Here is a 16,251-nt window from a genome sequence, read left to right as displayed (position 1 = left end):
ACTAGAGTGACGTACAATCACATACCAGTCAGAATGGCCATCATTAGAAAGGCTACTAATAACTGGAGTTCCTGTCGTGGCTCAGTGGTTAACAAACCTGACTAGTATCCATGAGGACTCAGGTTCGATCCCCTGGGCCTGCTCAGTAGGTTAAGGATCTGGTGTTACCATGAGCTATGGTCACAGGCATGGCTCAGATCCTGCGTTGCTGTGCCTGTGGTGTAGGCTGGCAGCTACAGCTCTGATTCAACCCCTAGCCTGGGAACTGCCATATGCCACAGATGTGGCTCTAAAAAGACAAAAAAAAAAAAAAAGAAAAAGAATGGACACTAATAACGCTGGAAAGAGTGTGGAGAAAAGGGAACACTTTTAACACTTGGTAGGAAGGTAAATTGGTGAAGCCACTGTGGAAGACCATATGCAAGTTCCTCAAAAGTAATTATCTCCCATTCTGTAGGTTGTCCTTTTGTTTTGTTTATGGTTTCCTCTGCTGTGCAAAAGCTTATAAATTTGATTAGGTCCCATGGGTTTATTTTTGTTTTTATTTCTATTGCCTGGGACAGTGACCTAAGAAAACATTTGTACAGTTGATGTCAGAGAATGTTTTGCCTATGTTCTCTTCTTGGAGTTGTATGGTGTCTTCTTATGTTTAAGTCTTTAATCCATTTTGAGTTTATTTTTTTCTCCTCAAAATTCTTACAAGGAGAAGCATCCATTCTCTTCTCCACTTCATACTTTAGTTACAAATTGATGCCTTATTTCATTTTGTGTTAAGAAAAAAGAAAAGTCAGTAACTATCTAAAGACTGCACCAAATGCATTTATTCTTTCCCGTGACTTCTCCAAGAGACCAGGGCACCTCTCAACATAGACTTTTTCTAATTTCTCCCTTGTTTTTTCCTAATACCCCTGTGCCAGGATCCTTAGCCCAGCCCGTCCTACTCATGAGTCCACCATTGTTATGTAACAGCCTCCCTGTCCCTGCTCCACCTCTCTGGGGATGCCAGGCCTCCAGCCTCTCTCTGCTCTCCTCAGGACCATACTGCCGTTGAGGTTGCTCTTCCAGGGAGAGCCTTGCCTGCCTCCCGCTTGACTGCAGTTTCTTTGGCCCCAGGCTTCCCCGCTCATGGGACCTGCCTCTGCCCAGGCCCAGCTGCGAGGTGATCCCTGCTTGCCTCTGCTCTGGTTATTCCTGGGCCCGATCTGTTGCTCCTATGCCCCACCAGGATGGCGCTTCACTGCCTCTGAAATTGTGATCCCCAGGAAGGTGTCCCACAGAGTGAGTACAGCTGAGATACAAGGCCAGCTCTCCTACAAGATTCGCTTCGGTGGCCAAAGACATGTGGTTCACATGAGAGTCAAGAAAAGCTTGCTGCCCAGACATTTCCCTGTCATCACCGATAATGACCAAGGCGCCATGCAGGAGGACTACCCCTTTGTCCCTCGAGACTGTTACTACTATGGCTACCTGGAAGGGGTTCCTGGGTCCATGGGCACACTGGACACCTGCCATGGGGGTCTGCGTGGCATGCTCCAGGTGGACGACTTCACTTACGAAATCAAACCCCTGGAAGCGTCTTCCAAATTTGAGCATGTGATTTCTCTGCTTGTGTTACAAAAAACACCCGGAGAGGATGAAAAATGTAAGATTGGAGGGGAAGATACAAATCAAGCAGATGAGGAGGCCTTGCTTGCTGAGATGCCCAGAGCAGGACCTGTGTATATGTGGTGGCCACACAGGAAATCCTTAAAAATGCACTATACAGTTTCTTACTCATTATATCTTCAGCAGACTAATCAGACACTTATAGTTGAGAATGTGATGATTTTAAACAACATAGTACATTCAATTTTTCTATATAACCTTGTTGAAGTTCATGTACGTTTGTTGTGCATATGGACAAGGACAGAAAAGTTTGAAGTAGGTGCCGGAAAATGGAGGTCTATTGACAATGCTGTAGCTCACTTTGGCTACTGGGAAATTAATCTCCATAACCTACATCCGCGTGATTGCTCAATTCTTTTTACTGGAGATAAAGCCCACCATGCTAATTATTTTGCCTTCAAGAGCGGATTGTGCAAACCCAACTGGGGATCATCATATATATTTCTAGCAAGATATCACATATTTATGGGGGCATCTCTTTCAGCACATGTTATATGCCATCTTTTCGGCTGTGACCATGATACATCAGGTTGTCACTGTTTCCGAAGAGCAAAATGTGTCATGGCTCCTGAGCCTGGTTTTCTAGATGTGATGAGCAATTGTTCTTATGGGTCACTTGCCAGTTGGGTTAACGGAAGGTGGGATGGTTGTTTGAGTGCTCGCAACATACCATATGATAATATTCCATATGTGGCTCCTCGTTGTGGTGATAAGATCAGAAATCTGAGGGAAGACTGTGACTGTGGCACCTTAAAAGACTGTGCTAAGGACAAGTGTTGTGAGAGCCATTGTGTTTTCACCCTTGGCAGTTCATGCTATCAAGGACCTTGCTGCATTGACTGTAAATATGCACAACCTGGAAAAGTGTGCAGAAATATACTTGGTATTTGCGACCTACCAGAATACTGTACTGGGACAACGCATGCTTGTCCAAGGGACAGTTATATCCAGGATGGAACCCCATGTTCACCACTGGCTGTTTGTGTGAGAGGAAACTGTAGTGACCGTGACATGCAGTGTCAGGCCCTCTTTGGCTTCAAAATAAAAGATGCTGCACCAGCGTGCTATAAAACATTGAATGTCAAGGGTGACCGATTTGGAAACTGTGGGGTGAAGCCGCACCAAGGAGGAAGTCGTCCTGTTCCATGTGAATTAGATGATATTTACTGCGGATTGCTGCACTGTACTGCTATCAGCAAAATTCCTAGTGGAAATGAGCACACTACATTTCGTCATATATTAGTACACGACGTTAAACCACAAACATGCTTTGGGTTCGATGCACACCATTCTTCACAAGTACCAGAAATGGGGCTTGTAGTTGATGGTGCATCATGTGGTCCAGGAAAATACTGCAAGGACCAAAACTGTACTTTTTATCCGGACTTGAGGTTTGACTGTGATGTCCAGAAATGCAATTTCAGAGGAGTCTGCAACAACAGAAAACACTGTCACTGTCAGCAAGGTTGGAAACCACCAAATTGTAGTGCCGTAGGAGCAGGGGGCAGTGTAGATAGTGGCCCTCCCCCTGATAAACACACGGATAGTGGAACCAAAATAGTAACGGAAATAGACAAGGAACTAGTTCTCCTGCTTCTTCGTTTTTTCCTTTTTTTGCTTTCGGTAGTTGTTGGTGCACTTTTCCAGCTATAAGAAGTTATAGGTCAGAGATATGTGGAAACATCTACTAAAAAGAACTGCCTTGGACCCAAGTAAATACGAACTGGAACACACAAAATGGAGAAAATCACATTGGCACTTACTGGGAAAAAATGATCCAGAATCACTCTGATAATTACATAATCCTATAGTTATCCTGAAGTTGTTATCTTGAAATAAAATGACATGGCAATTTAAAAAGAGGCTGTGTGGCTAAATGCATTTAATATTTTACATCTGGCCATAGTCTAACTATCCCTAGAGAGGACAGTGGGACCTATCAGATTCACCAGCTTGTACTTATTTATGTTGTGAGACTAATGTTTTATCGATGTGACTGTAGCACATCTTGTTTGAACTGACATTTATAGTTCATTAGACTTTTCCTAGGTTGGTAATATACTAGATTTTTGTTATTGGTTCACATTCTTGCTAGTGTTAAATAAGCCTAACATAAAAGATGGCATACAGGACACCTTGACAGATACAGTAAGAAGATAGAAAATTTGGTGTCACAGGCACATGATTATAAACTGTAGTTCAGCAAGCTGGTAAGTACGTGATCTTGCCCAAAGGCATTGGCTTTCAGAGAATCAAAGCTCTATCTGATCTGCGACATTGAGAGATGAAAGGTAGTTTTCCAGGGTTTTGCCATGGTTAAAAGAAAGGACTTAAGAAGGGCCTAGAATATGGTAGGCACTTAATAAACATTGATTTTATCATTCACATTATAGTCTCACGATTACCTTGGGTTGTGTTAAAACTAAAGTATTTCAAGTATAATGACTTTGGAATTTTGTATCTTTTATGGTCCAACCACCCCACAAAGAGACATTGATTGCTGATATATCGATTTTTTTAAGCCCCTACTTGTTAATGTCCTACCATCTCGCATTTAAAATCACAGGAGTGGCCTAAGCACAGCAGGATGGAACTGACTGACTGATACATATACAGAGGCCAAAATTTACATAAAAGGAAACAGGAAGCAAACGCTACATAAGAGAATATTAGAAGCAGGTCTCATAAGTGAGCTGCGTTCTATTCGTGCTACTTAAATGCCTCAGACCTTGCATCAAACCCCTCTCTGAAAACATGGAGTCCAGAGGAGGGTAGCTCCCTAAGGGCAGTGGAAGGCTGCAGCAGTAGAGAATCCACTTAACCCAGTGGAGGAGCATAATTTGTCCAACTTCCCCATCTATAGAGTTCTGTTAGGCAGTGTTCTTGTCCATGGGGTTGATCTGGTAGAGTGACCTGGATCTTCATCCATGACAGGTTTGAGCCCTGTCTTACTACCCCTTGTCAAACATGGGTTAAGGCATTTGCTCTTTGCACCAATGTCTATTAAAATCAATGTTGGATGACCTTTTGCTAACATGGTTATTGCTGGTTGATACAACGGTAATTGATGAAAGTTTATCTTCCAAGGGCCAGCTTGGATGGGGTCATTTTGTTTTAAATCGAGCAGTTCATTTGCCAAAACATGCTAACTGTGGTCCCTGTAGCCTGTTTTGTTTTGTTTTGTTTTGTTTTTTCTCTCGTGATTTCCATTTTCCCAGTATCTACTCATACCCTTACTGATGTGTTTTGCACTGGTGAAGGATCTTTTGTTTCCCTCAAGCTGTTTAATTTATACTACCATACACTTGAGTGTGTATGGTATCCTCTCTGGTTATCATGCTAGTTCCAGAATGTTGAACTAAGTGTTTAACCTGAGGATGGGTGTGATCTCCAGTCTATTTTAGGTTTCTAAACAGCATTTGATAGTTCAGGTATAGGTCAGACCTGAAAAAAAAAAAAGTGGCTGTCCCAGGTTAAGGCCCAACATGGGTATTCCTTAAAAGCAGTTTCTAATTGATACCAGACATGTGAGAGAGAATACTTACAGCCTAGTTAACACAGCTGGATTATTCTCAAACAAGGGCAGCAAAGCTCAGGGAGATGTTGTTCCTATTGCTCGGGCTGAGGCACACCAGGAAATAGTGAAGTTCCAGAGCAAAGGTAAGAGGGAGCATCAGAAGGTGAAGAAGAGAATCAAGGATGCTGAAAGGAAGACAGGGATGAGGTGAGAAGGGAGGTGAGAAAGGAGTGGTGTTGTGAGACACAGAGACATAAGTAAACAGAAAGACCAGGTCTCGGGGACAGGAAGAATTAATGTGAAAGTTGCATAATAGGGGCCACAAAATATTAGGATCAGTTCAAAATACTTCTTCTCTTGGCTTCTTTGTACCAGCGGAGGTAAGCTGCCTGTGGTGTGATGGCTATTCTAATGTCCTTTCTTCTAAGTTGCCACCTTTACAATTTAACATGGCCAGGAAACCAAAGGGCCACTGCAGTTCTAGACGGTAGTCAGCGAAGAAGAAATTAATAGAGTAAGGACCTTTGTAGCAGACCATATTTCTACAGCACATCTTCCAGCAGTTTGGGTAGATTGGCGTTTCCCCTGGTAAAAGAAGTCTGAGACAGAGGGAGAAAAATGTCCTACGTTAGGAACAATGCCTAATTTCCTGCTTATCCAAAGAACGCAAGAAAAGCAAAAGACTGACTTCAGTCTAACAAAAGTTCAAGAGATTTATGGCCGTAACATCCAAGCTATGAAAAAACAAACAAAAACAAAGCAATTGAGAACAGGAGGAGGATTTAACCTCCACACTGAAGAAAATTAGGGTTTTTTGATGGATTATGTTTTTAACCTCCCCGAGTAGTGTTGGAACATTTTCCACCCTCTCACAGGAAATGGCACCATTTATTTTTTTACAAAAGACTTAATGTGACTCCAGTAGAGGGTAAGGCTTCATTGAGCTGAACCATATCAGAGAACAACTATAGATCAGACCACGTGACTTCACTATTGAAGCAGGGTCAGAGTTCTTTGTTTTGTTTGCTTTGGATTTTTTTTTTCTTTTGGTCGCTGCAGTGACAGCACAATGTCCTTAATCTGCTGTGCCACAAGGGAATTCCCAAGGATTTTTATAAGATAGGAGGAATTGGAGTCACTGCTATATTTTAACTTTAGCAGCAGTTTAACCTCTAACCAAAACTAGTGCACAAGACTCCTTCCTGTTATCCTGCCCCTTGGAGGAGTCCCGATAACCCCCAGGATACTACTGCTGAGAACTGCTTTTGCAAGGCTTGTGGTAGTTTTATGGGTGTATGCTTGTAAGAAAGAAGAAATAAATGGGGCAGAATAGAACATAAGGGGAAACAGGGGACTCTCTATTTTGTTGCTTTTGAAATTTTGCACCTTTGTCCTCCAGGAATCTGAGACTTCTCAGGTCAAGGTTGCTACTCAAGTCCATTCACAGGTACCATTGTCCAAAGGAGTTCCAGGAGTTGGCCAAGTGTATCACTGGATTCCACAGATGATCCTCCAAGCCTCAACTGAGGATTGGCAGCCTTACCTCCCTTGGAACACAGCGTCTATTGCTCTATTCTTAATGGGACTCTTCCTCTCACAGGCTAGTCCTTGGACAAAGGATGACTGAGGGGCCCTGATGGCAGCTGTAGCCTGCAGTTCCATGGCACTCATGCTGTGTTCCCGACAAGAGTGCACTCCCTGTGTGACCTGGGGAACACACAGTTGCTGGGAGTGCTGGCAGAAAACCACCAGTGGATCATTAAGAGACACGGTAAGGAGGGCCACCCAACTTCTCTATTCCTGACTTCCTGATCCCATGTGTCTTTCATAATGGATGTACAGTACCACATAGCAGTCTTTGATTTGATATACAACACTGTACCCTGAAGGACAGCACTCCATCCGTCTAGGATATGGTTTCTGAGCTGCTGTTTTTGGCAGTGTCTTCAGTAGGTCATTGCAGTGCCCCGTGTGAGTGGTTGCTGCTGAATATCTGATAGTAATGCAGGCAGTGGGTTCCACTGGGATGGGCCTAGTTCCTGACCTCTGTTTCTTGAGATAACTTATTATCCACATAGCTCTTAACAAACACTGATATGTGGCAATATTTCCTAGAGTCAAACTGTACTAGAGAGAAGAGACATGACTGAACTTAGAGATGATGTTGACCCTGGCACCAGTGCATTTTTATAATTTTTATTGAGGTATAATTGACATATAACATTGCATTACTTTCATGTGTACACATCGCTAATCATTAGGGATATCAAAATTAAAACCAAAAAAAAAAACTATTTACTTTGTTCTGAAGATAAATATATTTGATACATTTTTGAGGTTTCCCCCCAAAAGTTTGTGTTACAAGTGACAAGTGCATCATCCTCACAACTGATCAGCTTTATCAGCAGGTGTTTAATTTTCTTCATTTTTCTTAGTAAAAGAAGGCAATCCAAAAATATCAAAACCCCAAGGAGATATCACCTCACAGTTTTCAGAATGGCTGTCAACATAGGGACAGCAAATAACTGGTGTTGGCAACATTCGGAGAAAAGGAAACTCTTGGGCACTGTTGGTAGGAATATAAGTTAGTACAACCATTTTGGAAAATAGTATGGAGCTTCCTCAAAAAATTAAAAATAGAACTACCATACAATCCAGTATTTTCACTCCTGGGTACTTATCCAAAGAAAATTAAAATACTAATTTGAGAAGATATATGCACCCCTAATGTTCACTGCAGCATCATTTATGACAGCCAATATACGGGAGCAAGCTAAGAGTCCATCCATAGACAAATGGATAAAGAATATGGCATAATAATGTGTAAATGTGTATATATATATATTTATTATTATTATTATTATTGTTATTACTCAGCCATCAAAAAGAGTGAAATTTCATTATTTGTGACAACCCTCTAGATGGGCCTAGAGGGTATTATGCTAAGTGAAATAAGTCAAGACAGAGAAAGACAGTGCATGATTTCACTTACATGTGAAATCTAAAAATCAAAATGAACGAACATAACAAAACATAAACAGAGCCATATAGAGAAAAAACAAACAGATGGTTGCAAGGGAAGAGGTGTGGGAGGAGAAAGTGAGAGTTACAGACTTCTAGTTAAAATAAATGAGTCCTGGTTTTGAAATGTACTGTGTGGGGAATATGGTCAATAATTATGTTAACGTCTTTGTATGGCGACAGATAGACTTGTTATGGTGAGCATTTTGAAAGGTAGAGAAACATGGTATCACTATGCCATGTATCAGGAACTAATATAGTTTTGTTGATCAATTATACTTCAATACAAATAACCACAAAAAAACTCATAGAAACAAGAGATCAGTTTTGTGGTTACCAGAGGCAGGTTTAGGGGAAGAGATGAAGGTAGTAAAAAGGTACCAAGTTCTAGTTTATGATAAATAAATACAGGGATGTAATGTACAACAAGATAAATATAGTTAATGCTACTGTATGTTATGTATGGAAGTTTTTAAGACACTGAGTCTTGAGTTTTCATCACAAAGAATACAGTTTTTTTTCTAATTGTTTAGTTTTGTGTCTTCATGAGAGTGTTGCTTACTAAACTAATTGTGGTCATTATTTCATGATGTGTATAAGTTAAATCGTTATGCTGTACACTTATACAGTGTTGCATGTCAAGTATATCTCAAAATCAATAAAATAATACAAAATAAAAATTGTACAGATAAAACCTAAAAAAATAAAAACAAAAAAGTAAAATGAAGGAGCATCACCTGACTCTATTAAAGCATCAACCTGAGGAGCCCAGGCATCTAATTTAACACACATCTGGGGGCCTGTTGGAACACTCTTCAGGGATAGAGACTCGTGGGTGCTATCTCTCTCCTCTCCCTTTGCCACGCTCTAGAGCACCAGTATCTTCTGCTAGGGAGATTTTTAAATGTGTCTGGTGCCCAGATCTTTGAAGTTTATGTTCCTGACCCTTGGGACTCTAATAACTGAGGTCACCCGGAAAGGAACCCATACCCCTCTATCGGGCACCCAGATTTCTGTGCCTGCTGGTAGGGGACACCTCTACATTGCCTACATTGCCCAGTGAGGCTTATGCTCTTGGTTCTCACAGGGCTGTAGCCAACAGAGAAAGAGTTCTTAAACAGCTACCACCTGCAGGGTACAGCAAAGGGCAACAGACCCAAGAACCTTGTCTTTCTGTGGAGACCTATTAGTTAATCATGATGACTGTGGCCTGAGGGCAGGTCTCTAATTAAACACTCATCTAAGGCTGCCTATAATGCTTTCCAGAGACCTTGGGTGGTGAGCGCGATCTTAAACTCTCCCTCTGCTCTGCTCCAGTGCACCAGAATCTCTTGAAGGGCAGTTTGACAGTACTGCTGGTGACCTAGTTTTTATGTCTGGTGCCTTGGTTTTTGCAGCTGCCACCCATGGGATGCCCCTTGCTCACCCGGCTCTGCTGGACAGTTGGGAGTGGGGGATGGTTTGCAGTCCTCTTGGGACTGTGTCAATCAGATTGCTGGTTCTTGGCAGGCTTACACCCCCAGGGCACTGTGAAGATTGCTAAGTGAGGCACACTCTCCAGGCTTTCTGTGAAGGAGGCCCCTTTTCTCATTCTGAAGCTTTGACCTAAGGGGCAGAGTTCAGGTTTAACACAAATTTACTGGATTATTGAGTTGCTCTCAAGGAATATAGGCTGTGGGTACCTACATCTTGGTGCCTTCCCTCTGCCTTGTTCCAGCTCATTGATAAGTCCCAAAAAAGAGCTCATACTTTCATCTTGATCCTCAATTTTTGACTGTTTCCCAAGGGCTACTGCCAGATCACCTTACTGGTACGTTTTACACCTCCAGGCCCACAGGACTATATATATGTGCATACTCTAGAAGCTGCTGCCTGAGGGTCTGGCTTCCAAACAGCCTCAGTCTAGGTGGTGAGATCCTCTCCTAGAAATACTGACAGGTCTTGGCACATCCTTAACTTCCAGGAGTATTAAAAATATAATAGCCTGCTTGGACAAACATAAAGGTTTGAAAGATGACAAGGAGCTGGGCAAAGATTGAACGACAAGATTTACTCTTATACAAGGCCACTTCTTCCAGAAGGGAGAGAGGGCTGTTTATCTCCTGTGTAGAAAGCAACACAATGAGTAAATCAAAATGAAGACACAGAGGCATATTTTCCAAATGAAAGAGATAAACTCTTAGGGGAAAAACCTTACTGAAACAGAGAAAAGTAATTTACCTGATAAAGAGATAAAAGTAAAGATCACAAAAAATATTCAGTGAACTGGGCAGAAGATTAGATGAACACAGCAAGAATTTCCACAAAGAGAGAGAAAATACAAGTACCTAACAGAAGTCACAGAGCTGAAGAATACAATAACTTAGCTGAAAAATACACAAGAGGGGTTCAACAGCAGACCGGATGATGCAGACAAAAAGGTTCCTGATCTTGAAGGGAGGTAAGTGGAACTCACCCAGTCAGGGCAGCAAAAATAATTTTAAAAAGTGAAGATAGGAGTTCCTTTCATGGCTTGGTGGTTAACGAACCCGATTAGGATCCATGAGGTTGCGGGTTCAATCCCTGGCCCTTGCTCAGTGGGTTAAGGATCTGGTGTTGTTGTGAACTGTGGTGTAAGTTGCAGATGTGGCTCAGATCCAGCATTGCTGTGGCTGTGGCATAAGCCAGCAGCTGATGCTCTGATTTGACCCCTAGCCTGGGAATGTCCATATGGTGCAGATGCAGCCCTAAAAAGACCAAAATAATAATAATAATAAAAAAATAAAAAGAGAGAGAGAGAAAGAAAAAGAAAAGGAAAGAAAAGAGAAATTAGATGGAATGGATGGAAAGACTCCCTGCACCCTCCAAAAGCAATCTTTGTGGAATGTTGACTTAAAGGTGTTAAAAAACCAGTTAGGCCACTGGAAATGTACCAGAAGTCATCTACACTGTGATAAAATTTTAAGCCAAAGTGAAAGTTACCCAGCAAAATTGGATACAGCAGTAGTTCTCATGGTATAGTCCCCAGACTACCACCAGCAGTAGCAGGATCTGGAAACTCTTTGGAAAATCCAGGCGTTCCCATCATGGCTCAGCAGTAACAAACATGACTAGAATTTGTGAGGATGTGGGTTCAATCCCTGGCCTCTCTCCCACTGGGTTAAGGATCTGGCATTGCTGTGAGCTGTGGTGGAGGCCAGGAGTGGCAGCTCCAATTTGACCCCTGGTCTGGAAACCTCCATATGCTGCAAGTGTGGCCCTGATAAGCAAATAAAATAAAGTTTTCAGGTCCCATTTCAGATCATCTTAATCAGAAACCTTGGGGATGGGACACAGCATTCTGCGTTTTAAGAAACACTCCAGTAGGTTCTGTGCACACTTCAGTTTGAGAGTCACTGGACCAAAAAAAAAAAAAAAAAGCAGAGGGGGAAGAGAGCAAAGAACTTTAGTTTAAGGTTTATAAGGCTAAAGAAGACAAAAGAAATCTTGGAGATGGAGAGGATGCATGGGAGCCAAACATCCATGGAAGCCGAGGGAGGAGATAGTCAATATTGTCAAATTCTATAGGAAGTTTAGTTCAAGTTGGGGCATGTATACTAGCTCACAAAATGTAACTTTTAACCTTTCTGAGCTTCAATTTGCTCACCTGTAAAATGAGCCTGGAATCATGCTCTTCCAAAATTTTCGGGTTTTTCTAGTGAATTAAATTATATATGAGATGTCAGTTATGAAACCATAAAATTGATGAAGTAGTCTTTCTGTACCATAGCCATTACATTTGGCCATAATTCTAAAACTTCATTTCAGTGCTAAAGCATTCAAGACTGGTGATTTTGATAACAACCCTCCCATATACTTGCATGGGTTAAGTGATGATAGAGCAGATGCTGAAGAATAATACAACTTGACTAGACATCAAGAACATACTAGTCCTGGCAGACTGGCAGGGGTGGTAGAGATGCCTTGTTTCCTGGATGTAAATTTTTGTAAACTTCCACATAGGAATGTGGCAGTTAAGATGGCTGGGTCAATGTTTTGAGTGTTTATTAACACTAGAAACACACAGATGGGATTTGAGTCATATTCCAGAAGGCAACAGAAGCTATCCTGATGGGCTCTTTTGTTTTTGTGAGATTTGTGAGAATAATGATAAATATCACTTATTCTGGTTTAACAGAGAAATTGAGGAATACAGTAGTGATGCTTACAGTGAGAATATTATTATTTGCTAGGTGCTTAGATTCCTCACTGCCCCAATTTTGTCTCATGAAAATCTTCCCACATGCTTCTAATTCTTACTCTTCAGTTGCTCTTCAAGATCAATTCAAGGCTCTTAATAAGTACTTATTTGAATGATTGAATAAATGGGAGACTGAAGACCTATATTTACTTAAATTGAATATATACTTTATCTGAAAAAAGGATAAAGATTATTAGCTGTAGCATCACTTAGATTATATGCATATGATTTAATCTTTTACTAAGTATTAGCTGAGTGCTGGGCTTTATTAGAGTCAGATCTATAACGTGATGTTTTATGTAGTGAAAAGGTAGGAAAAGGTCTGGACTTTTAGAACAGAGCCCCTGTCATCTAAGATATGAGGAAAAGCTGGAGACGTAATACACTTAACTAATCTGGATGCTGTATGAGTTCTGAATTATCAAAAGGAAGTGAATAAGAGGCAATGCCACATACAAATTTTACGTACTTCACAGTACATTCTCTAGCAAATCCTGTGGTCGTATATGGTTCCATCTCTGCACAGACATGAATTAAACAAACATACAACAAAAAGGTATACATCAAACCACTCAAAATACAAAGGAATAAAACACTGAAGGAGACTCTGTTCATAAACCATAACAACCATAACAACCCTGTTTACAATGCCATCCCTGCAATTCTAAATTCTATATTCTACAACTGCTCCAGACTCTTTCTCATAATCTCCATACTTTTTTCACAGCACTACCAACTGTATAGTGTGACTTAACCTCTCAGGCTAAGTTCTCTCACCTTTCTTATTGCTCCAGTCCCCAGATTTGCAAGTTGTCTCTTCCTTAGAGATGTTGTGGAGCAGATTGGAGAACTAGGGGTCAGGGAAGGAATTAGTAGTCTTGCTTTAATAAACCTTATGCTGATCACTCTAAAATCTTCCTTGGCTCAAACATAGAAACTACCTGTGTCCCCATCAACAAATGAATAGACAAAGATGTGAGATACAAACACACACGCATGCGCGCACGCATGCTCACACACACGGAGGCATACTACCCAGCTATTAAAAAGAATGAAATAATGTCATTTGCAGCAACATGGATGGACCTAGAGATTATCATACTAAGTGAAGTAAGTCAGAAAGAGAAAGACAAATACCATATGATATCACTTACATGTGGAATCTAAAATATGACACAACTGAACTTATCTATGAAGCAGAAACAGACTCAGACATGGGGAATAGTCTTGTGATTGCCAAGGGTGAGAAGAGGTGGGGGGATGGATTGGGAGTTTAGGAACCAGCAGAAGCAAATTATTCCATGTACAATGGATAAATGAGGTCCTACTGTATAGCAGTATAGCATAGGGAACTATATTCTATATACTGTGATAAACCATAAAGGCAAAGAATATGAAAAAGAATGATGTGTGTGTGTGTGTGTGTGTATCACTGAATCACTTTGCTGTACAACAAAAATTAATACAACATTGTAAGCCAACTATACCTCAAGAATATGAAATTTTAAAATAAAAATAAGTAAAAATCATCCTTGGCTCAATTCAGGTAATGCCTTGGGGGTAGGAGTTGATTCATTTTCTCAAACCCAGAACCAAAAATGAAACTCCAAGGTTCAAATTCAAACTCTGAAATGTTCTTTCCATTATCCTTTTTTCATTGTGCTTATTATATACTATTTGGAGCGACAATGACTTTGTACACTGAAATCAATAATACAGTGTGATAGAGGTCTGTGATAAATTTTCATCAGACTAATGGAGCTCTGAGGAGGAAATAATCCACATTGCTTGTGGGGTAAGGGAGGCCTCAAGAACCTGGTGTCCCTAAAGCTGCATTTTGAAGATGTGGAAGTTCATGCAACACTCAGGGGTAATATCTCTTCCAGGATGGAGCATGGAGTGGACGAAGAACAGTGGCAGAAAAGGCAGGCCAGAGTTGTATTACAAAGGGCATTAAATTCTCTGCTAAGAAAATTGTGGCTGGGACCTGGGACCTGGGACCTAGGATCCTTGCTGCAGTGGCTGCTATGCTTGCCCCTGGACAAAGATCTCCTTGAGCGACAAAATACAAAGATACTATAAGGGACTAAAAATTACCATGTACATGCACAGTTGGGGCAAATTATGGGCAAGAAGATTAAAAAACTAAAAACCCAACTGCCACTTCTGAAGAGCTGAGAGAAAAACAGGGTGTTGTAAGCAAAAGCAGGGTACTAGCATGCCCTCTGCATAGGACACCACCAAAGGGGAGGGCAGACCACCTAATCTACCCCTCTGGCCCAATCCCAGGACCCCTCCCCCCATGCCCTTACCCCATATAAGGCAACTGCTTTCTCCCCACCCCCACCCCCATCGCTGCCTCCCCCCAGCGAGTGAGAAAGCAAGGGAACCTGTTGTTTGTTGTAACGCCCCTGACTGCAGCAGGAGCCCCAGCAAAGCCTTGCCTGAATTTTCCTATCTGGCCTCATCAATTTCTATTGATTTAGCAAGGTCAAGAACCCAGGTCAGTAACAGACTCAGTGGTGCCCAAGGGGCTGTTGTCCCTTTTCTGGGAGAGGATCTGGGCACCTCTGGGACCACTGAATGCAGTTTCCTCGTGGGTGATAAGCAGCTGCCTGAACCTCTTGTTTCAGCATCAGTGTGGGCCCTGGGGACCTCCATACCCTCATTCAGGTAATACTTTCCCACTCCCGCAGCATATGGAGGTTCCCAGGCTAGGGGTCTAATCGGAGTTGTAGCCGCCAGCCTACGCCAGAGCCACAGCAAGGCAGGATCCGAGCCGCGTCTGCGACCCACACCACACCTCACGGCAATGCCGGATCCTTAACCCACTGAGCAAGGCCAGAGATTGAACCCGCCACCTCATGGTTCCTAGTCGGATTCGTTAACCACTGCGCCACAACGGGAACTCCTCCCTTTCCCTCTCTTGATATCTCTCTGCTTCTCTCTCTGTCTTTTCCTCTCGCTGTCCTCTCCTGCTTCTAGAGTGGATGTCAGGTAGCTGTAGCACCATTCCTCTCAGATTTGAGGCCTGCTTCCCATGGCCAGCAACGTCTCCCCTTCACGGGTGACAAGAAGAGGTGGGAAAGGCTCACCTCACATGGTGCTGATCCTGGTCCAGCAGTCTCTCCCTGACAGGAGACTTATGAAAGTGATAGAGGTTCAAGCTTCATAACGTGAAGTGGCTGGAAGTCCAATTGTCCTAATATTCTTATCTTTATTTTCCTATCTGGCCTCTTACAAATTTCTATTAAGGAGGGCCAAGAACCCAGGTTGGTAACAACTGGAGTGACTACTGTAGGCAAAAACAGAATCTCATCATTATTTATGCCTCTTAGATAATTGCCAGCAGTGTGGGAGATAGATTTTAGATTGACAATTAAGAGGTTTTTTTCTTGTTTCTTTTGTTGTTTTAGACCCAGTGACCTTATAAATATAGGTATTAATTATTAAATCAGCCCAAAGGCAGGAAAGAGATCAGGAGTTTCTTCTCTAGAGATCACTTAGGGGCTAATTTAATAGTTGGCAAGAGTAACGAATTAAGCCAGGAATGTTTCAGTGGTAATAGAGAGGCAGGGACAGATGGAAAGATTTCAGGGAGAGCATGGGAAATGTGACTCTGCATCACCTGCAGTTTATTATGTCATCTCAAACAGCACTTGATAAGTGAGGCATTCTGGCAAATGGCACATGGTGGGGGTTGTTTCCCAAGTTACTGATGGTTCATTTGTGTGCCCATTAGACTGCCAGCCTCTTTAAGGCAGGGGTCATGTCTTTTCATCTCTGGTTCCTCATGCCTCCTAATGACCCACAAAAGGGTATGCTGGAT

The 16,251-nt window shown here is 42.0% G+C and overlaps 1 protein-coding gene across 1 annotated transcript; it reads left to right on the top strand.

Moving 5' to 3' along the window:
• The first annotated feature begins 1,125 nt into the window (after positions 1-1,125).
• On the top strand, positions 1,126-3,318 carry LOC125136747 (disintegrin and metalloproteinase domain-containing protein 20-like). Its single transcript, XM_047797537.1, has one exon. The coding sequence runs from the start codon at positions 1,126-1,128 to the stop codon at positions 3,316-3,318; it is 2,193 nt and encodes a 730-aa protein (XP_047653493.1).
• Positions 3,319-16,251: the final 12,933 nt, after the last annotated feature.

The sequence above is a fragment of the Phacochoerus africanus genome, chromosome 9 (genome assembly GCF_016906955.1).
Source record: "Phacochoerus africanus isolate WHEZ1 chromosome 9, ROS_Pafr_v1, whole genome shotgun sequence".
Lineage (NCBI taxonomy): Eukaryota > Metazoa > Chordata > Mammalia > Artiodactyla > Suidae > Phacochoerus > Phacochoerus africanus.
The sequence above is the reverse complement of the archived record's forward strand: the minus strand, read 5'-3'. Positions and strand labels throughout refer to the sequence as shown.